The sequence below is a fragment of the Harpia harpyja genome, chromosome Z (genome assembly GCF_026419915.1).
Source record: "Harpia harpyja isolate bHarHar1 chromosome Z, bHarHar1 primary haplotype, whole genome shotgun sequence".
Taxonomy (NCBI): Eukaryota; Metazoa; Chordata; class Aves; order Accipitriformes; family Accipitridae; genus Harpia; species Harpia harpyja.
The window spans coordinates 52,212,898-52,235,544 of record NC_068969.1 but is presented as its reverse complement, the minus strand read 5'-3'; the positions used below and the strand labels follow the sequence as shown (position 1 = coordinate 52,235,544).

General features: G+C 38.1%; 1 protein-coding gene across 5 annotated transcripts in view; it reads left to right on the top strand.

Annotated features, from left to right (window-relative positions):
* MAN2A1 (mannosidase alpha class 2A member 1) overlaps window positions 1-22,647 on the top strand; it is a 130,028-nt gene that overhangs the window by 83,342 nt on the left and 24,039 nt on the right. For all 5 annotated transcript variants that reach the window (XR_008233440.1, XM_052776481.1, XM_052776484.1 and 2 more), the window contains exons 13-18: window positions 943-1,108; window positions 3,628-3,858; window positions 3,969-4,091; window positions 14,548-14,662; window positions 18,956-19,089; window positions 20,151-20,292. Coding sequence is in view for 4 of the 5 variants with exons in the window: in XM_052776481.1 (XP_052632441.1) it covers window positions 943-1,108; window positions 3,628-3,858; window positions 3,969-4,091; window positions 14,548-14,662; window positions 18,956-19,089; window positions 20,151-20,292 (911 nt within the window). In the remaining variant the exon portion in view is untranslated. The remainder of the gene's footprint in view (window positions 1-942; window positions 1,109-3,627; window positions 3,859-3,968; window positions 4,092-14,547; window positions 14,663-18,955; window positions 19,090-20,150; window positions 20,293-22,647) is intronic.

The following is a 22,647-nucleotide window of genomic DNA, read 5'->3' as shown; positions in this document are numbered from 1 at the left end:
GGTTCCGCTGTGTGTCTAAGAAGTTATTAGAAATTTTGGCAAGAACATTTTTCATTGTTAAAGACAATTTTTTTAAAAGGATGGAATGAACAGAGGGTAACTTCAGGCAACAGTTGTAAATAGTGCATTCTTTGAACTTGGCAATGAAAAGACAAGTACAATGATAGTCCTACAGATGCATGAGGCACAGATGTTCTAGTATCATTTTATTTTCCTATACCTTACAATATACAAACCTTTAATTAAAAAAAATTAATGTGCTAATGAAGTTGCTCTATTCAGTTTCAGGGCTGATTCTTTTGGTTAGTAACATAATCTGTGTTCAAATGGAAGAACAGGCATAAGATTACATAAAAATTAGTTATTCCATATGTACCTAATAAAAAGATTTCAGTGTATATGCAGACAGTTGCCATAGGGAATTTTGGTAAATTATAATTTAAATAATTTTGAACTTTCCCTTATAGCAGAGAGAAACTAGTTGCTTTAAAGAATATATACCAGATATATGTATGTACAGCAGGTTTTGTTCATTACTTTATTGTTTCTAAATTATGTTAAAGCGAAAGCAACTGTGGATAAGAATTTAATAGTTCAGCCTGAAAAATACATTTAAAATGCCCTTAAATATCTCGATTGTGTGTGCAACTGTTAATAGCAATTCTTTAGTAGTTAAGATGAGAAATTGATGTATTTTTATTGTAAGGTATTTTCAAAATTGCTTGGGGAAATAATAGCATTAAGAAAAGAAGATCTGCCAAGAATTGATGTTAAATATCCATTGTTTCCTGGCTATGTTTTGCACATTTATTTGTTGTGGCATGTACCTGTTGTTCTAACATTGTTTTAATGCTCTGTATGTAAAATACATGTGCAATAATATTAAACCTGAAGGAGGAAGCTTGTTAGCCAAAAGATAATTTGGCAAATATGTTTTTGCAGGTACCTTTTGATATATAATCCTACAGAACAAGAGCGATTTTCAGTCGTTTCAGTCAATGTCAATTCACCCAGAGTTAAATTATTATCTCCTTTGGGAAAACCTGTTGTTATCCAGATTAGTGCTGTTTGGGATGGAGCAACTACAGTATCACATGAAGCATATCAGGTATGCTATTTTAAGTAAAAAGCATTAAAGTATTTTGGGGGGCAGATATTGTAGCTTCACAGTTGAAGAAAATGGAAAGCATACTTGAAATACTGGCAATTCTGTATTTGCAAATAATGCCATTAATTCAGTCATTTGAAGGAAGAGAAGAAACATATGTATTTAGTGTTAATGTTTCTTAAACTGATAAGTTATTAAACTTTTGTGATACGGTGGATTACATTTAAAGGGTCAGTTTCAGCTGCATGAACAGAAAATACTGGATGTGTGTCTTTTCCCTCAACTTTCTAAAGCTGTTTTTTCCTTCAAGTGGTAGTTACTACAGTCTGTCTGTGCTCAAGCACTCCAGCTGGAAGGTTTTGTAAGTGCAATGGCTTAAGCAGTTAGATTCTGATTTTTATTTTTTTTGTCTTCCAGATACAGAGGCTGGATAGTAATCTCCATTACTCTTGTACTCAAGCTAGACAGATGACTTTGAGTCTGCCTCTTAGTTTTGGTTTTAAACAAAGTTTCTGAGAATTTTTGAATCATTCATCATTATAGAAGATTGTCCTCAATGATGACGCATCAGAAACTGTATTTTGTTAAATTCTTACTGATATAATAGTATTGTATTACTTCCAGGCTTACATTCTTAGTCTGATTCCTTTTGACTAGGGAGCCAAGTTGAACTTGTTTCAGGATAATATTCCTGTGAAGATAATTCAATAAGTGTGTCTCAGTTGTCCTCCAAAGGGATAATTATTGATAATTGTTCTGGGTTAAATTGGGTAAGCAGCTCAATCCCACGCAGCCGCTCACTCATTGCCGCCAGTGGTAGGGGGGAGGAAATTGGAAGGGTAACAGTGAGAAAACTTGTGGGTTGAGATGAAGACAATTTAATAGGTAAAGCAAAGGCTGCGCATGTGAGCAAAGCAAAACAAGGAATTAATTCGCTACTTCCCATCGGCAGGCGGGTGTTCAGCCATCTCCAGGAAAGCAGGGCTCCATCCCGCATAACGGTTACTTGGGAAGACAAACACCGTCACTCTGAATGTCCCCCACTTCCTCCTTCTTCCCCCAGCTTTATATGCTGAGCATGACGCCATATGGTGTGGAATATCCCTGTGGTCAGTTGGGGTCAGCTGTCCCAGCTGTCGTCGTCCGTCCGTCCACCCCCCCGCCAACTTCTTGTCCACCCTGTCCTGGTTTCAGCTGGGATAGAGTTAACTGTCTTCCTAGTAGCTGGTACAGTGCTATGTTTTGAGTTCAGTATGAGAAGAATGTTGATAATACTGATGTTTTCAGTTTTTGTTAAGTAGTGTTTAGACTAAAGGATTTTTCAGCTTCTCATGCCCAGCCAGCGAGAAAGCTGGAGGGCCACAAGAAGTTGGCACAGGACACAGCCAGGGCAGCTGACCCAAACTGGCCAACGCGGTATTCCGTACCATGTGACGTCCCATCTAGTATAGGAACTGGAGGGAGTGGGGGCGGGGGGATTGCCGCTTGGGGACTAACTGGGTGTCGATCGGCGGGTGGTGAGCAACTGCACTGCGCATCAGTTGTACATTCCAATCCTTTCATTATTGCTGTTGTCATTTTATTAGTGTTATCATTATCATTATTAGCTTCTTCATTTCTGTTCTATTAAACTGTTCTTATCTCAACCCACGAGTTTTACTTCTTTTCCCGATTTTCTCCCCCATCCCCCTGGGGGGTGGGGGTGGGGCGAGTGAGCGGCTGCGTGGTGTTTAGTTGCTGGCTGGGGTTAAACCACGACACACCCCCAGCCTACTTGCTGGTGGGGCAACATGAGAAGCAGAGAAGGCCCTGATGCTGTGTAAGAAGTGCTGAGTGGTAGCTAAAACATCCCTTTGTTCTCAGTGTTGTTGATATCAAAACATTGCACCATATGAGCTACTATGAAGAAATTTAACTCTATCCCAGCCAAAACCAGTATGATAATTAACACTGTTAATTGCCTGAAGAAGAAGAAGAAATAAAATTACATATCTGTACCTCAAATTCTAAGCAAATTGCTTTGGAGATCTACCTTGTATATTACTGTTATGTGCAGATTACTTTATAGCTCCTGAATAAACAGAGACTAAAAATGAGACAGCTTATATTTTGCTATTTAAATCTGTGGGTTTTTAAATGCAGCTTAAGTGATAAGTAGGGTGTGTGCACACTTGATGTGCTACACATGCATCTTTAATGCACAGCAAACAGCTGAGAACTGCACATCACAGCTAACACTATTTTTTAACAAGATACAAAATCATTATTGCATTAATAACAGTGATCTCGATGCTAAGCAAATTAGCGATGCAGACATTTTTGTTTGCTAATTCTTCTTAACGTGCTTCAGCTATTAGTTTTGGAATGTCATTTGTAATTTCATATCCATTTATGGAATATGGGAAAAATTCAGCCATCTTAAAATACTGAAGCAAAATGAGTTAGTCTGAGCATAAATTTAGCATAACAAGTTAATACTTCAATATTTTTAATAATGGCTTCTTCTTTGCTCCCAACAGATCTCTTTCGTGGCGCATCTACCACCTCTGGGGATTGGAGTTTACCAGCTTTTGGAGGTTCAGAGTTCAGAAGCAGTTTTAGCAGACTATAATATATACATGAGGAATAGTAGGCAGGAGAAGCCAGACAAACTTTTCAAGATAAAAGAGATGCAGCATTCTGTGGATAATATAATATTAGAAAATTCTTACATGAAACTGTGGTTTTCTGGAATGTCTGGATTACTGGAGGTGTGTTGCATTATATTTTGAAACACTATGTTTTACTTTTTTAAGAACTTGTCATTATTCATGGAAACCTAAATGTGTCAACTATTTCAAACATGATTCTCTGTCCTTAGAAAATAAATACCAAAGAAGATGGTAAAAATCATCAAATGAAGGTGGAGTTTGCTTGGTATGGAACTACAAGTAACCGGGATAAAAGTGGAGCTTATCTCTTCTTACCAGATGGAGACGCCAAGGTAAATCTTTGTTTGCAGAGAGATTCTAATCATGAAGTAACTTGAAGCATTCTGCAAATACAGATTGGAAGAGCTAGTTTTCCCCAGCACTGAAATTCAGCTGTGTGGCTAGAAATAGTGAGATCAGTTATTGAAATGATTGGCAGAGCTTCATACTTCATAACCCTAGATTTGGGTAGAAACACATCATTAATTTGAAAGTGTAAAAATATACAGAATATTTATGGTTCACCAAAAAACTTACGTAAGATGCTACCCTTGCAAGAAATCCAGCGAGATGTGACCATTCACTATCAATAAATTAAGTTCACTTTCACTTCCTGTGATGAAAATGTATAGAACATACTGATTCATTTCTGCATTTCTTCAATTTTCTGATTCTTAAGATTTCTTTATTGTGAATGAGGAGTTTCCAGTTCAGAGTGTAGTACTTTTTTAGCTGATACTACCATATGTAGTTTAATATAGTAGTTAAGATACTAGGTCCCAATTGATGAATGTAAAGACAGAGTAGCAAGCAACTGTTCTGATTTAGTTGTCTAATGTTATCAGTATTTTTATCTCAGTAGTTATTGGAGGGAAACAGCATACTTCTATTAGTTTTCAAATTGGAAATTCAGAAATGACAGTGTTCTTACACTGAGTTAATTACCATACGGAATCTACTGTACCACTTTTGGAACTGGAAAGAGAATATTTCAGAAAGCAAATGATGAAATAATGAGCACTTTTAAGAAGCTAGATAGTTTGCAGCATATTTCTTCTGCCCAGTTTCTCCTGGGGAAACTTTAGTTGCATGCATAAGGCAAATTGAGAGTTCTGTGTTTACCACTTCAGGAAATAAGCAAGGGTAATTACTCTGGTTTTGCTTGGGGTTTTTTTGGTGTATGTGTAAATCAGTCAGGAAGTGGACAGAACAGTTTCCTTTGCTTTTAGCAGTTTCTCCTAGAAGCACGTGTTTTGAGGTCTGTGAGTTGGCAGTTTTAAACCATTTAGTGTATTATATAGTCCCATAATTGTTTGTATCAGTTATGTTCAACAGGGTTCACTTATTCTTAATTTTTAAATGTCAGTGGTTTTGATCTGTGAATACGTGAACAATATCACTTGTTTTTTAATTTTTACCTTTCATCAGCTGCATGGTCACACTTTAATTTTATTTTAGATGCTACTTTGTCTTCTGCTTATAAAAACAATAATCACTAAATCTAACAGTTATATAATTTTAACTACACTTTTTAATTATTTGCTTTATAAAAATAATCTGGACAAATACAGATAGCAAAGTACTATGGTTTGAACAGAAAAAGTCTGTCACATGCCTGCAAGCACAGTTAGAAAATAAGGTACATATTGAACTTCTATGAAAAATGAAATTAAAGTATGTTTTTAGTTAACATTAAAAAAGGTGGTGTGGTCAGCATTTGTAACTTTTTATTCAATAAAAATGAAATCATGATACTTCTAAAAATTCTGCTTCATTAATATACCATAAGGCTCATTTGGCTTGCATTTTAGTAACATTAATTAGGTTGTCCCACTGGCAGTAACAATTTAATTTTATAGTATTTTCTAAAATAATTTGAACTAATTATTTCTGTCTTAAAAGAAATGCCATCTGTTCGGGGTTCTCAGTGTGAGGTGGATTGACTAACGTTTTCTATGTCCTTGTGTGGAGTGGCAATAGGATAGATTACAGGCAGTTTTCTTGATTTTTGGCTAAGGTTTTATTTCCTATCTCCCTCACCCTATGTATTACTGCAAAATTTGCAAAGAATAATTGCCTTTGATGTTGGGTCATTTTCCTCTGGTGTAAGTACAGTTACATGTTTTCTTTACCTTTGTTAACTGGTTGTCTTGTCACCTGATAAGTCTTTTGGTTCCTTTCTTTTCAGTTCTGCAATACTCAGAAATTATTTTTCTTCATCTAGTTTAATTGTCTGTCTTACTGTAGCGCTTATATAGCCTTTTTGGTCTTGGGTTCTTCCGCCAGTTTAATTTTGGAAACTTGGTGCTGTAACATGCTAGGTTTGCAGGCCGTGACTTACAGCCATGTCAGTTTAGAGCACTTGACACATACAATGAAGCTCTGGTCATCAGTAGGCTGTTACGAGTGGATCTCATGTTTTCTGCAGATGATGGTCTGTGTACTAGAATGTACACGGATCTGAATCTTTCAGGAGGTTCCTTCGATTAAACATTCTAATGGCTGATCTAAAACTAGCCTGGAGTACTGCAAAGAATGAATTCTTGCTAAGAAATGGTAAGCCTCTAGTACCACCACCAAGTTGGACATCATCAGAGACCTGGGTTAATAACAGTGATTTACACAGTATTAAATAGAAGGTACACTGAACACCAATAACTCTTTATCACTGCTCTGGAAAGAATAGCTGGACTTAAGGCTCTATGACATGGTGGCAAACGTTGCCATGGTGCAGCTAGACAGCTCCCAGTAAGAACAGTCTCTGGGGTTGTGGCATAGGGTCTTGACCATGGATGATTCTGTCCTTACTGTCTCTGAAGTGTGAAAGTTGTTCAGTGGCAGCCTCAGGTCAGGACACCAGTGCGAAGCCCAGGACAATGACACAGAGCAGAGGATCCATGCTGCAGCTCTAGAGATAAGGCAGTGCTCCTGCCATGTCTTTGTATTTTCTGCAAAATAGAACAAAAGCAAGGTGCCAGGGAAAAAGGCAGTATCTTAATTTTTTAAAATATCAGTGCTTCTTAACTGATTGACGGTGTTATCAGGGTTTGGAAGGCAGGGACTTCCTTGGACCTCACAACAAATATAAACAAAAGCATCCTGCCTGTGAAGGGAAAGCATGTTTCTATCTCTTGTGATTTTGTAAAGGATGGCCAACTCTGTAAACCTCTTAGATCTGGGGGAAAAAAATCAGTATTCGATAAACTCTGAAACAGTAAATATCTCTATTTTCTTCTATGTTTTCAAGATCAGTCAATAAGTGATGACCTACTTACAGCCATGTTTGGTATCAATAGGGAATAGAACAAAGAAAAGCAGGTTTTTTCCGAAGAGTCAGATGCTAAGTGTTTGTGGGATCAATGTGAGTGGTTCATTTTCTTGTTTTACAAATCAATTTTTCAGAATCAAAGTGGACTTTCTTGGTAGACCCAAACTAGGAAATTGTGATTCTCCTTCAGGCAGCTTGTGTCTATGCATGCATTTGTATTAGTTGCTGTAGGTACTTATGTACTAACAGAATATATAAGAAAACAGATTTATTATTTTTATCCTGCAGGATCTTTAGTGCTAGAGCTATTCTCCCTTTTTTCCTCTTCATACTTTGTTGCCATGGTTGGACTTCTTTTACTGATCTCTGACTTGTATTGCTGCAGCTGCTGCTACTAGCTTCAAGAAATTTTTTTCATGGCAGGTCCTTTTTTAATCTGTCAGGATTACATGTTGCATGTACTTCTCAGAGAAGAACACATATCTGAGTTATCTTAATTCTTTGCCTTCAAACCTAAGGAAAAGATAATGGTATCTTTCCACATTTTCATAAGTGAGATTGGGATGTTCTGCTGCCCAAAAGGAGAGACACTATCCATTTAGAGTATCCCGCTCTATCCGTCTTCAGATCTTCCCTCTCAGAAGGGCAGAGGATCCTCATTCAAGCACAGTATCCTTAGTTGTAATGCTTCCCCTGTTTTTGCATGGCTGATAACAGGAAAAGACAAGTACGCAGGCACCATTACCTGGAGGGTGCTCACATTACTCAAGAATTGGCTGCCTTTTAAGTGTCTGTTCTTTCCTGAGTGGTACGTATTTTCCTCAAGCATCATATCTATCATCTAAAAATCTGCCCCACATATTGGTGGGGTTCTTCTGGAGACAAAAGTATGAAAAAGACAACTGTCTCTCTTCTGCCATGTAACTCTTAAAAAACAGTTCTCAAGAGCTCATAGTATTTGGTTTTTATCCACCTCCCACTCCACCCCCAAGCCCCGTCTCATCTCAAATCCTGCCAAATGAAGGGTAATCTGCTGTTGAGAAGCAACTTTTCTTGAAGGCTTTGTCTTGAGTTCTTTTTTAAAACCTTGGACATATCAAGAGCAATTCAGTCTGCGTTGGAAAACTTTCCTTTGGGCGTTGTTTATTTGACTTCCACACCAACAGTGTGCTACACTGCCAGAAATTTCTAGGCCACACTAAGATGGCTAGTAGTGCTTCACTTGACTACAAGGGGAAAGGCTTATTGCCCATGCTTCATGCCTTCAGGCTGCAATATGCCATGCCAGCTTCTGTGCAAGCCAGTAAATGTTTAAGTGAGGGCATCTCTCCAGTTATCTCCACCCTTTGGCACCCAGTTTGATGCCAAGTATTTTAAGATAACCTAGGGAGCTATGGGATATTATTTTGCTCCAAATATTCTCCCTTAAAATTTTTAGCTCACTTCCTCCCACCATTCCTTTAAGGGGAGGTTTTGATATTTCTCTTGAATATGAGTACGGTAAAATGGTTTCTGGACCCTTTGACCCATAGTGCTGTTACCCTGTTTCTGAAAATACTGCTTTCCAGGCTCAACAAAAGCTGCCACAGCAGGCTGCTGAATCTCGTACAATGGAATTCATGCCAGTGGAGCTGAGGGGAACAGATTTTACAGTGTCTATTCATTTTAACTGTTTAGGAAGTGGAGTCTTGAGACTACCATTGGATATGAGACCCAAATATTTTTATTCCTAATTTAAGGCCTGAGTAATTATAGAATCCTTCATGCTGGAAGGTCATTTAGTCCAAGCTCCCACTCAAAGCAGAGTAAATACTGAATTCAGACCAGGACTTTATCCAGTCAGTTTGGCAAACTGCTCTATCATTGCTTGTTCGTTCCCCTTTAGAAAGGAAAGTTGTTTGTGTCTGAGTAGTAAGAGGCCTATTTCTGCATCTTGGACTTTCACATCAAAATTATCTTTATGTTTCAGATCCAGGACCAGGATCATTTCACAGGCCTCTGTGAATCTCACCAAGGATCTTTACAATGATACTAGAATAATTACACATTCAATGCATAAAGATCTTTTCCTGCTTAAAAGCCTGATTCACTGACATGTTTTCAGTGTGGCAAACCTGGTCAATTATCTCTTTATAGGTTCTGAACTCAGTATGTCTCCAGATGACTATCAAGAAATCACTTTCTAGGATTAGTGCTTTTCTAGGCATTAAATATGAATTGGGAGGCTTCCCTGTTCATTCAGTACCATGTTTTTTCTTCATTTTTGCTGTTTGCCCAACAATCAGGAAGCAATAGGTGTCCTTGAGAACTTGAGTATATACATCATGTCTCCACTCTTTGTATCAGAAAGAACTTGTCTAACCCCCAGAACTATATGATAGCATGTGCCTTTGTAACTCTTCTTCCTCATTTATACTTTTTTCCCTGCACTGTGTCTGAATTAGAGGCTTGCAAACTGGTTTTGATACATGTCTCTCAATGCATGTGCTAGTGGAATCAAATTATGATTTTTAAAAATTCATTAGTTTCAGACAATACCTGCAAAATGACATTTAATTCCTTATCTTTCCTATCACCTCCTCTTTCTGTATAGTTCAGAATGATAAGTATGGTTGCATTTATCATCAGCTGGGGAGCTGATCTGGCTACATGCGCAGCTTGGAGACTCTGATGTGTGAACGTAGTGTTTGTGGAAATATCCCAGAATCTGAGAGCTGTTAAACACATCTCATTTCAGCTTTCTAGTTGTATGGGGAAGCCATATTTTGGTAGTTGTTGTCAATGTCACCATCATGTTTTATACTAACAAGCTCAATGGAGCAGAACTCCAAGTATATTTTTTACTTTTGTTTTAAAAAAATTACTTTAGGTAATTTTTTCTTTTTTTTTAATAAGTGCACAACCTTTTGCATTCCTTTGTCACTCATCCAGTGTCTCTCCATTTTGCTGGTTTGGTCCTGGATAGCTCCAGTGAGAGCCCTGGTGACAAATGTTGTCACAAACAATAGAAATAAGCCCATAAAATAGGTATTACTTTTCTAGCAGAATGTATTTGGCAGGCTGGTGTTCATGTGAATAGTATTCTAAGTAATAATTGGCAAGGGTATTTGCTTGTCCTGAAGAACTCAGGTTTCTTAGTTTATTTTCTCAGAGTTCCTTTAGCTGCTGTTTCAGTCCTTCATTCCTAACCTGAGGATCTTCATGTTGCCCTACCCTGTAGGCAGGATTTTGAAGGGTTTGATTATTCCACCTACCTGTTAGTAATCCAGTTCCTCTGTGGGATTTTAATCTAAATGTATACTTCTAGGAGCATGTAGTCACAGGCTAAATGAGTTTGTCTTCTCTACATAAGTGTGATAGATAAGCAGGTAGATAGCAATCTCTTAGAATCATAGAATCATTTCGGTTGGAAAAGACCTTCAAGATCATCGAGTCCAACCATTAACCATGCCCCCTACACCATGCCCTGGAGTACCCTGTCCACTCGCTTTTTGAATACCTCCAGGGATGGTGACTCAACCACTTCCCTGGGCAGCCCATTCCAATGTTTGACAACCCTCTCAGTAAAAAAATTTTTCCTAATATCTAACCTAAATCTCCCTTGCCTCAACTTGAGGCCATTTCCTCTTGTCCTATCTCCAGACACCTGACAGAAGAGACCAACACCCACCTCACGACAACCCCCTTTCAGGTAGTTGTAGAGAGCGATAAGGTCTCCCCTCAGCCTCCTCTTTTCTAGACTGAACAACCCCAGATCCCTCAGCCGCTCCTCATAAGACTTGTGCTCAAGGCCCCTCACCAACTTGGTTGCCCTTCTCTGGACACGCTCCAGCAGCTCAATGTCTTTCCTGTAGTGAGGGGCCCAAAACTGAACACAGTACTCGAGGTGCGGCCTCACCAGTGCCGAGTACAGGGGAACAACCACCTCCCTGTTCCTGCTGGCCACACTGTTCCTGATACAGGCCAGGATGCGATTGGTCTTCATGGCCACCTGGGCACACTGCTGGCTCATATTCAGCTGGCTGTCAACCAGCACCCCCAGGTCTTTCTCTGCCGGGCAGCTTTCCAGCCACTCTTCCCCAAGCCTGTAGCGCTGCATGGGGTTGCCGTGACTGAAGTGCAGGAACCGGCACTTGGCCGTGTTAAACTTCATACAATTGGCCTCAGCCCATCGATCCAGCCTGTCCAGATCTCTTTGTAGAGCCTCCCTACCCTCAAGCAGATCGACCCTGCCTCCCAACTTGGTGTCGTCTGCAAACTTGCTGAGGGTGCACTCAATCCCCTCATCCAGATCATTGATAAAGATATTAAACAGAACAGGGCCCAACACCGAGCCCTGGGGAACACCACTCGTGACCCGCCGCCAGCTGGATTTCACCCCATTCACCATGACCCTCTGGGCTCGTCCATCCAGCCAGTTTTTCACCCAGTGAATAGTGCACTTATCCAGGCCACAAGATGCCAGCTTCTCCAGGAGTATGCCATGAGAGACAGTATCAAAGGCCTTGCTGAAGTCTAGGAAAATAACATCGACAGCCTTTCCCTCATCCACTAGGCGGGTCACCCGGTCATAGAAGGAGATCAGGTTGGTCAAGCAGGACCTGCCTTTCGTAAACCTATGCTGACTGGGCCTGATCCCCCTCTTATCCTGGAGCTGCCGTGTGAGTGCTCTCAAGACAAATGGTTCCATAATCTTTCCCGGTACCGAGGTCAGGCTGACAGGCCTGTAGTTCCCCGGATCCTCCCTCTGACCCTTCTTATAAATGGGAGTCACATTGGCAAGCCTCCAGTCCTCTGGGACCTCCTCTGTTGACCAGGAACGCTGATAGATGATGGAGAGTGGCTTGGCAAGGACCTCAGCCAGTTCCCTCAGTACTCTTGGATGGATCCCATCAGGTCCCATAGATTTGTGAGCGTCCAGATGGCGTAACAGGTCCCTAACTAATTCCTCCTGGATTAAGGGGGGTATGTTATGCTCTTCATCCTTACCTTCCAGCTCATGAGGTGGAGTACCCTGAGGATGACTGGACTCACTACTAAAGACTGAGGCAAAGAAGGCATTAAGTACCTCGGCCTTTTCCTCATCACTGGTTGCTACGTTCCCTTCTGTATCCATTAAAGGATAGATATTCTCCTTGGGATTCTTTTTACTGTTAACATATTTGTAAAAACATTTTTTGTTGTCCCTTACGATAGTGGCCAGATTTAGTTCCAGCTGAGCTTTCGCCTTTCTAATTTTCTCTCTGTATGATCTAACAAGATCCCTGTACTCCTCCCAAGTTGCCCGCCCTTTCCTCCAGAGATGATAAACTCTCCTTTTTTTCTTAAGTCCTAGCAAAAGCTCCCCATTCAGCCAGGCCGGTCGTTTTCCTCGGCGGTTTGACTTGTGGCACATGGGAATAGCCTGGTCCTGAGCCGTTAAGATTTCCTTTTTAAAGAATGTCCATCCCTCCTGGACCCCTTTGCCCTTCAGGACCGTCTCCCAAGGGACTCTCTCAACCAGTGCCTCGAAGAGGCCAAAGTTAGCCCTCTGGAAGTCCATAGTGGTGGTTTTGCTGACCACTTTCTTTGCCTCACCAAGAATTGAAAATTCTACCATTTCATGGTCACTAAGCCCAAGACGGCCTCCAACCATCACACCTCCCACCAGTCCTTCCCTGTTCGTAAACAACAGGTCTGCCAGAAGAAAGAAGAAGATTCAGTCTACGTTTACGGATCTTGGCAGTTTTTCATGGAAATAAGAGAACCCAAAAGCCAGCTCAAATTCTAGCCTAAGATCTGGTCTTCAGATTTCCTTATCCCAGCATATTAATTCACCTGGCTTCTGTGCCCTCCTAATACCATACTCCTCCTGTATTTCTCAGCTAGCAAATGGATTTTGCATAATAGGTAACACTTGTCTGTCTTATTGACAAGATGAGACTCCTTAGTATCCCATCATTTTTTTATGTCAACTGTTAAAAAGTCCAAAAGACTCTTTCCTCATTTGGGTTTTTGTACTGATTAACTGGATAAAACATTGTTGTAAAATGATCAGTAGAAAAATCCCTCTTTGCCTAAAACAACCCATCTTACCAAAGTGTAAGCAATTATGATTCCTCTTCCAAACTCTTGTACAAACTATTCCTGTAGTTGATAGCTGCAGAGTTGCCTCTTGGAGCTCTGGCAAAGCTTTTATTAAACAGTGTTCCATCTGAAGCTTTAAGAATGAGTATGTGAATAGAAAGGCATGCTTTTAGTCTTTGAAAGTCTCTTTCAGTTTCTTCCTTTATACAATACTTCTTAAAAACTTCTCTGTGAATATAGAAGTAGTTACATGCTCAAAGAAGAAGATTGGATGATATGTACCTGTACTTGTTCTTCTCTGACATGTTTTGTCTGTATGTATGTAATCTTGATATCCTCTCTTCCTCAAGATACATTTGATCTTTGGTTTCCTTGCTTGAGAAGAAAGAGCATGCTTGGTCCTTCTTATGACATTGTTACATACGGGAGGAAGACAGCCACCCTCTAAGCTTTCTGCTTAGATCCCTCTGAATAACATGTTTTTCAAGTATTTTGTTGGGGTTTTTTGGGTAAAGGCTTTATTTATTGCTGTTGCCCTATAGTAGTAGTTGCATGTGTTGTATTTTAATTTTTGGCTTTGTACATGCTTAATATTTAACCCATTTTTACCTTTGTAGCCATCCATGTATTTCTGTATAATGTATACAGTTCAGTTTGGAATCAATTGTTTTAAAAAAAGTTATTGTTTGCTTAGCTTAGACTCAAAATACTGTGACTACATGGAAAAATAATTTTCTTCAACTCCTTGGTTTTAGTATGGATATGAGAAATTTCTGCTAGTCTTTGAGAGACATTAGTAAGACGCCAGTGTCCCTCTTGAGGTTTCATAATGATCCCCAGCACTACCCTGCATTCCAGGGGGCTCCCCTGGCAACTGTAGCTGCTTTTGATGAAGAAAAAGCTTCCTCTTTCAAAAGGATATGCAAACTGACCCACAAGACAGTGTAGAGGCAGCTTTCCTCATGCAGTGTGTACCAATGATGTAGTAAACTGTGAGCAAAAAAAACAGGCAGTTAAACAGTCTGCCACAGATAATGAAACTACAGTATTTGATTACTGGTTAGCAAGCATAATTTTGCAGCACAAAAGCTCAATCCAGACGTTTGCAATATTAATAATTACTGTGTTTGTCTGTAGGCCTTGTATCCATTAATTCTCATAAAATACCTGTGAGATATGTAATGAGGGTTATCCTAATTTTAGCTAACAGAAGAATGAGGCTCTGAAGAGAAGTTGCTGAATTTCAGATTAGGTGTAATTTTTTAATTCCCAGTTTTTAGACTAGATTTAGATGTAGAACAGTTTGAAAAAATTATAAGACTATTTAATATTTATTAAATACTTTGATTTATTGACACTACTTTTATGCAAAACTTTCAAAACAATTATTCTAACTTTCTATTTTCTTTTTGTAGCCTTATATTTTTACAGATCCACCTACCATACGAGTTGCTTATGGAAGGATTTTCTCAGAAGTTGTATGTTTTTTCCACCATGTGACACATACCATGCGACTGTATAAAGTACAGGGTAAGAGTTGTGAAATTCTATCTCTCTCAGCAGTTATTTTTCATCACTACAGCCTTGGATCCTACCTGTCTTTTTAATTTTTAAATGCACTTCTGAACTAGTGCAGAATTCGTCAGACTGAAGTTTTTCCTAGATCCAGTGCACCATGATCCTTTTCTGAGCATCATGCTAGTCATTAAGCTGGCATGCTTAAACTCAATAGATTTGTTGGATATACCTCTCAGTATTAGGAAATTTTATAGCATAAATTACCTGCAAGGGTGTCCTGAACTTTACTGGGTCATCTGAATTCTGTAGGTAGCTATAAATTATGAAAATGGGAAAAAAAAAATTTAGAAATATCTTGGAGATGATGTAAAAACATAGTTTCTTTCATAGCTTCAAACTTACTGATGGAGGTACAACAATATGTTCTCTAAAGTCACAAAGAATGTAAAGTTCTTTGTTAGTGGCATTAATAGTGAAGCCTGGTTTACTCCACAACTGTAGGCATGCTTTAGTTACCTTTGAGCCTTCTCTTTATGTCCTTCATCTGCTTGGAAGAGCTTGTGACAGAATCAGCTATGTTTGTTGAGGCACCAGCACTGAGCACTGGCTTACTGACTCTTAGGACATAACTTCATATCAGTTTTGCTTGCTTTTCCTTCAGTAAGGCTTTCATTTTTTGTTTCTCTACTGTTCAACTACTGACTTCCAAGAAAATTCTAGGAAAACAGTAACTTTGGAAACTCTGCACGCTTCCAAACTTGATGATTAAACTGGCCAGTGAAAAATGTAAAAGAGGGAGGAAATCACGGTGCAATTGTATAAACTTATTTTCAAGTGTATGTTTTTGTAATTAAAGTAGGAAACATACATTTTCAGTTGTTCACCTATTTGGATTTACTCTACTGGAATTTTTCTGAAATACAGAAGCATTGGCTGATATTTTCAACACTTGAAGGAACTTAAACATGTTTTGTATTAGCATTACTTTTACTGTAGGTGTCAAAATTCTCTGTGTGGTTTTAAAAATCTTATTTATCATATTTAATTATTTTTCTAAACACTTTCAAAAGCAAATAATGGAGCTATAAGTACTTCAAAAGTCTCCCTTGCTTCTTTTCTTATTCCTCTTAGGTTTCAAAAATAGTACTGCCAGCAATACCTACTTTACAGTCGCACAGAACTGATCTGTTTGGTTTGGGGGGTTTTTTTTAGTTGTAATGTATTTCTCTTTAGAACTAAAATTGATTCAGATGCCTCATTTTTTATGACATAAGTGTATACTTTGAAGTTGCTAGAGTTTACCCATATGCCATGTACTGGTCAGAGTTCAGTTGCCAGCTCATCTCATACAGTAATTCTAGATCAAACTCTAGATCACATTCCTTATGAATGCAAACCACGATGTTGTATAGTAAGTTGTTGTTGAAGACGCTGAGGAAATATGTTTTTATTCAAGATTATATTTTTTGGTTTTATGTGACCAATATGTAAAATGGACTTAGATGAAAAAAAGGTACCTTGAGGTCAAGATGTACTAGGTTGCCAAAAATGTGAAACGAAAGTTACTTTGCTGTGTGGGTTTCAGTAAACTTCGTAGCAAGGAGGGAACTTATATAAGGAGAATGTTTATTGTAGTGAAGGGGACGGAAAAAGCTTTAAAAAAGCCTGAAAAGTCTCTATTTTGGTTAGGGTGAGGTTGTTTGGTTTTTTAAAATGGATTTCTTTGTAATAGTGCCTTTTCTTTAATTTGTTAATACATGCCTACCAGAAGTATTATACTTCCATTACACCATTCACAGAAAATGAGTTGTCACTGAAAATCCCTTGCTTGCCAATTCCCAACACTTAAGTTTACCTTTCATTTTGAGTGCACTATCTAGTTTTTTTGTCTTTTGCTTTTTTTTGACCATTTTTAATTCATCACACTATTTCAATACTTACACCATTACCTATCCAGTCACCATGGTGAAGTCCTGTACCACGTTCCCAGCTTTTACAAGGAAAAATGATGCAATTATTTTATATGTTTTCTCTGTTTACTTTTATGGTGTGTTTTTGGTTTAATTTCTTCATATGAAATGGCCTTTGTCAAAGTTTAAACATTTATGACTTTGCATCATTGTTTTGCTGAGGTCTATTTTCTGGGCTTTGTAAGGGAAGTTATTTATATAGCTTTACTTCAATTAAAAGAAGGTTATCTTGAAGTCTTATTAGATATGTACAGTAACAAAGCATGTGGGGAGAAATAAATATGAGTATGTGTATATATACATTTTCTTAAATAAAGACCTGATACTCCTATTGTAACCTACCTGCTTGCCAGGGGATGGAAAGCCTGATTGTGTGGCTAATCCAGCTGGTGGGCAGTACTTCCGAGTCCTACAGCTTCTTCAGCAATTTTGGTAAAACACTGCTTTTTCCACTTTTGGCTTTAGAATTCCATTGATTTTGAGCAGAAAATACCCTGGCCTGACAACTCTGTTCAGTAATTGACCAATGAGTGATTTTTAACTTTTTCTGCTTCCATTGGCATCTGGTTTTGATATCAGCATGATTTTGTTAATCTTTTTATCAGAAGCTTCTTATGTTTCATTATCTTCGTAATTGTATTTTTGTATTAACTCAAATTACACAGTAGAAAAGAGCTGAGAGTAATTCATGGCCTGGTCATCTTAAAATTGTAAACTAAAATATTGCATCCTTGTTCAATGTACTTGTGCTTTAGACTCCTCCTTTAAAATAGTTGGAAAATCTATGACTAAGAGCATCAAAAGTGGAGTTTATAGATCCACTGTTCCCAGACTAGGTCTGGGAAAATAGAATTAATTACCTGAACAGAATGTTTTTCATTTAGCACTGTAGTATAATAGCCATTGGTAAATGTTAACATTTTAACAGTTGCTGGTACTGCTGCAGGTGGCATTCAGATTTTAAAAAAGATGAGGAAACAAACACAGAGCTTGACATCCACTTCATTCAGGTGACAAAACCACAACCCTGACTACATTTTACATACAAAATAATAGCATAAAAATTGAAGCAGGTGGACACTTCCAGCATTCCATTGTATAAAGGTTCAGAGTGTTTGTTTTAGAATTTGACAAAGTAAAGACCTTCTTAAGGAAACTATTCCAACATGCTCTCAAACAGAACTGCTAAAAAAATCTGAAAGCTGTATGTGCAGAAGGAAAAAGAGATTGTGCTAACCTCTGGCCATGTGCTTAGGAATCTAGGAATTTTATTTGAAGATATTTTGTCCTTCTGCAAAAGATTCTGCAGTTCAGGAGCCCAAACTGAGGAGTATGCCTCTGGGTCTTGTGACTTGAGATAGAGTGAACTGTTGGAAAAAAAGAGTATTTAGTATCTAAGATTTTTAAATACTGTCTTCAAGATTTGAAGGACTAAGCTGGTTAATCAGTCCCTCACTTTCTGCTGTCTTCTGTTTACAATCTATCAGACAAGCACAACGTACCTTCATCTCACTACAAAGAGGTATTTCATATCTCTGTTCTGGTTGGCAGAATTCTTTTCACAATTGTTAGTCCCATTAGACTACAGAAAGGGTAGAAGTGGTCATGCTGAATGATGGTATGATTCCAGTCCAAACTGTGTCTTGAACTGTTTGAAAAGGTCAGGTTATTATTAAAGGTATTTAATTCTCAGTGAGAGGCACTGTAGAAAAAAATCTCACTGAACGTCTGTCTGCGTTTTCAGATACTTAATCCTTCTTTTAATAAAAAGGCATCTTTCCCCTGTCAACAAAGACTTGCATCCTGGTTGCGGTCATATCAGTGAGTGGTTTCTTAATTCACTGTCCTTAGGGAAGATTCTCCCAGTTTTGGTTAAAACAGCTGACTGGTTTTCTGCTTAGTGGAACAGTTGCTGTCAAGAAGCTGGTAACTTCATTCTTGTCTGTGAATGGTGACAGCTGCTTAAGAGTCAAGGGGAGAAGTGAATGGCTAGGTCTTGCTCCAGCGTATTAGCTGCTGCTAAAGACAGCACTTAACAGTTGTGCACTGTTTCCTACTGATTTACCAGAACCTACATTGGTTCTTATCATGAATTGCTTCTGTTCTACTTCAGTGCAGGTTTCAGACTGCCTGCTCAATGAGGACTGAATTACAAGTATTACTGTATCATATGGTACATAATTGAACTGTCTTCAAATATCTGGTTAGATATAATAGAAAAGGAAAACTAGCAAGGGAAAACCAGATCACTGTGTTCTGGGAGCACAGCCATTCTTATGTATGTGGCAATTGCTTTTAAAAATTGAGAGATTTTAGATGCATCTTTTTCATGTAGGTTTGGAAGGCCAGTCTCTTGAAGTTTCCAACATTGTGGATATTAGAGGAGAATACAATCGTGAGCTTGCGATGAGAATTTCATCTGACATAAACAGTCAAAATAGATTCTATACTGATCTTAATGGATATCAGGTAATTATTGTCTATTAATTATAAAAGCCTGGGGTCTCAGTTTTTGACTGTATTAATACTTCTGGTTGTAAAGACTTTGAGTCATATTAATCAAACTTTCATGTTAAACTCCACTAATCAATTAAAAGGAGAAAAGCTTTAAAAATGTATCCTTTATAAGATTTGATTTAGACCAGAAGAAGTAGCAACTGTTTTCTTTCAAGGAGTTTGTTAAATGTTCTTTTATATTCTTTTTAACATAAAAATTGTAATACAGCAAGTTATGATAAGCCACCACGTAGTTGCCTGTATATCTGCGTGCCTTCTTTCACTTCTGCTAGATGTGCATAAGGTCCAGCAACTCAGACCTAGAGAACATCTGCTTGCTGCTGTGGTGGAAATAAGTGATGTATTTTTGGAGTGTAATAACTTCTATTGGTAATGCATCTGATGAAATAAAGTGTGGCTATTTTCTTAGCTTGGACTCTGCAGCACACATGAAAGAAAAATTTCTTTTCCTTACCTTACTTCTTTGCTAAAAATAGTTTTGCAAATACATTGAAAAACATACCTGCTGAGTAAGACACTACTGTTTTTCCAGCTAGTCTGTAGTACTGCATTTTGCTGGAGACAGTAAAGTGAATATTTAAACATGAAAATAATTTTAATACTACTACTCATTTGTCATGTACCATTCAAGAATTCCAATAACACTTTAATAAGTTCCCATTATAAACTAACAATTTCTTTTCTGCTACCTTGAATCTATTCACTGCTTGCTCTCTAGAGGAGAAAAATTTTTCTCTCATTCTATAACTGTGATTATTCCTTTTTTTGTAGGTTCCCTTGGTGAATCTTTCAGGTTTTTTTAAATATTCTTTGATCTAAAAGTACATTGAAGTTATCATTTCCAAAGTGGTAGTTTTAGCCACACATCTCCAAAAAGCTTAATAATACAGTCAAGTGAATGCTTTGGTGCCGGTTGTGCTTCTAAAGCACATGGGATAAATGTCTGAAAAGCTCTTTGAAATTTAAATGCATAGAAAGAATGTATTTTATTGAAGTTCATGTTCATACTGCAGATCCAGCCCAGACTGACAATGAGCAAATTGCCTCTTCAAGCAAATATATATCCTATGACTACAATGGCTTATATCCAAGATGTTGGTGTTCGTTTGACACTTCATTCAGCTCAGTCTCTAGGTGTTGCAAGCTTGAAAAATGGTAAGTATAAGGTGATAGATATTACAAAGGCCTATCCTTCATGGCTGTCTGAAGTAGTTCATTCAGAGATTACCATACCTACCAGTGTTTGAAGAAAAGAAATACATTTCTCCAACTCTGACAAGTTTCAGAATATATCCATAAGGGAGGAGGTAGAGGTTGTTCCCACATGAGATCCTGTCATCTTCAATGGAGGATCTGTCTCAAACTAGAGACAGAGGAAAGAGATTACAAAAAAGACAAAATGAGCAGTAAATTGTCAGAACCAGGTATTTTTCACCCAAGAGCTCTGATGGAACTCAAGGTTGAAAAAACAAAACTAAGTGGTTTGTTCTCTTTTGTTCTGCTCTGGTAGCAGAAGGCTTAAGATGGGTAATGTGATGCTGATCATGGGGTTTTTGTTTGTTTGTTTGCTTCAGGGTAGAAAGCACTAGTCTTAAGGTATATGCGGTATAGCCTAACATCCCTGTCAAGTAAAACAATAACAGCTTTTTTGAAGACTAGAATTAGTGAAATAAAGGATAAAAATGGCGCTGGGTGAGAGTCAACATACTTCTTGTGAAGCAAAATCATGCCTCATGACTTTAATGGGGTACTGTGAAAGAACTGATGAATATGTTGACAAGAAAAATCAATTCATATTAAGAATTCCAAAAGGGACATAGTCTTGTCCCTCACAGCAGAGAAGGCCATGATGAATGGCCTGGAGGGATGGAAGCAGAGTTCAGTTGTTCGGTCTATACTGCTACCAGAATGAGGAGGCATTCAAATAAAGCTAGCAAGTAGGGGGCAAAATAAGCTTTATAATTCATAATTTAAGATGTATAATTCCTTGCTGTAATATATTGTGAGTTTAAATTTACACAATTTTGAAAAACAGTGGAAAGAATACTTAGAAGAAAAAAAGCCCATCAGAAACTATGCCAAAACCTACTTCCCGGTTTCTTTTCAGAAAAATGCCATATTGATGTCTATTCTGACAAAAGGTGAATACTATACTAGAGTGATAGCAATATTAGCAAACCTACTTAATTTTAGGGCAAAGAGTTAACACTGGCATATAGACTGATGGTTTAATAAAGCCATAGAGGAAAATACCAGCGTTTTCTTCCAAGACCACCTGATACAAGACCCAAACCACATTTTTTCATGCCTTCCATTGCTAGAAACCAAATTCCCTATGACCTGATCTTGTGAATGAACTTGACACCACCAAATGTTTGTTGGCACTCGTTATGTAGGTATTGGAGCTGAAATTAGTATGCAGAGGCTCCATTACCTTGTAGTAGTGTCTGTATTTGTTCTTTATCAATCCCGGTCTCTGCATCACAGAATAATGCAACTTGTAAGTCCACAGAGAACCCCACTCTCTGTCTTCAAGTTAGGGAAGTTAAGGCTAGCACTGTTTGACATACTGCAGTTGAGTATCAGGGAGAAACTGGCTTTGTGTGAGCATTTGTTTCAGCCCAGTCAGAAGACATTAGAGACGTTTCCTCTACTCCAGGTAAATAAAAGAGCAAAAGATGTATCCCATACCTGATCATGGCATTAATTTCTTAGCTATGTCACTCTTTGGCAAACTCTATGATGTCACTCAAGGTTAAGAGCTAGTTAGCAATATCAAATAAGAGTTTTATTCAGGAAACAAGTACACTTGTTTGAAGATTCAGTGTGCAAAAACCGTAACAGTCTTAATTACATGCCTTGAACTGGTTTCCCTCTGGAGATAAAAACTTGAAAGATATGAACTTCTTCTTTCATAAGTCTATGATTTAACATCATGCTTGAAGAGCTATTCTGAATGGCAATGCTACAGTTCAGTATAAACTCAGAACTTCATACTCAGTGCTCATCTGATACAAAGTTCTTTCCTACTCCCACAAGTGAAAATACCCTTACAAGAAGGAGTGATTGTGAGTATTTATATATTCATATTGCCTACCTGTTTTTCCTTCTGCCTCCAACTGTGAAAGAAAAACAACAACAAAAAATATTTGGGAGGTGCACTTTTCTATGGAGTGTAAGATGAAGACAGTTCCTCTACAGAAGGTCTCCATACAGCTGCAGCTACTTGCGGTGATTTTCCTCTGATGCTTGATGTGCCAAGTATCCTTGTTACAAGTAATAGTTAACAATAATAACTTTTCATGCTATACTTCTATTTAGGCTCTTATGTTAAAAGTTTGCAGGACCTTGTGCTGAAAGGCTTGTGAAAATTTTTTGGAAGGTTATAAACAGCCAAAACCCAAATGTATTAACGGTTTTCACAGTCTTAACAATGTTGATCTGCTACTATTCTTCCATACATAAGAGAAGAATTATTATTCCTTATAAGTTATATTTCAGGGTATTTTT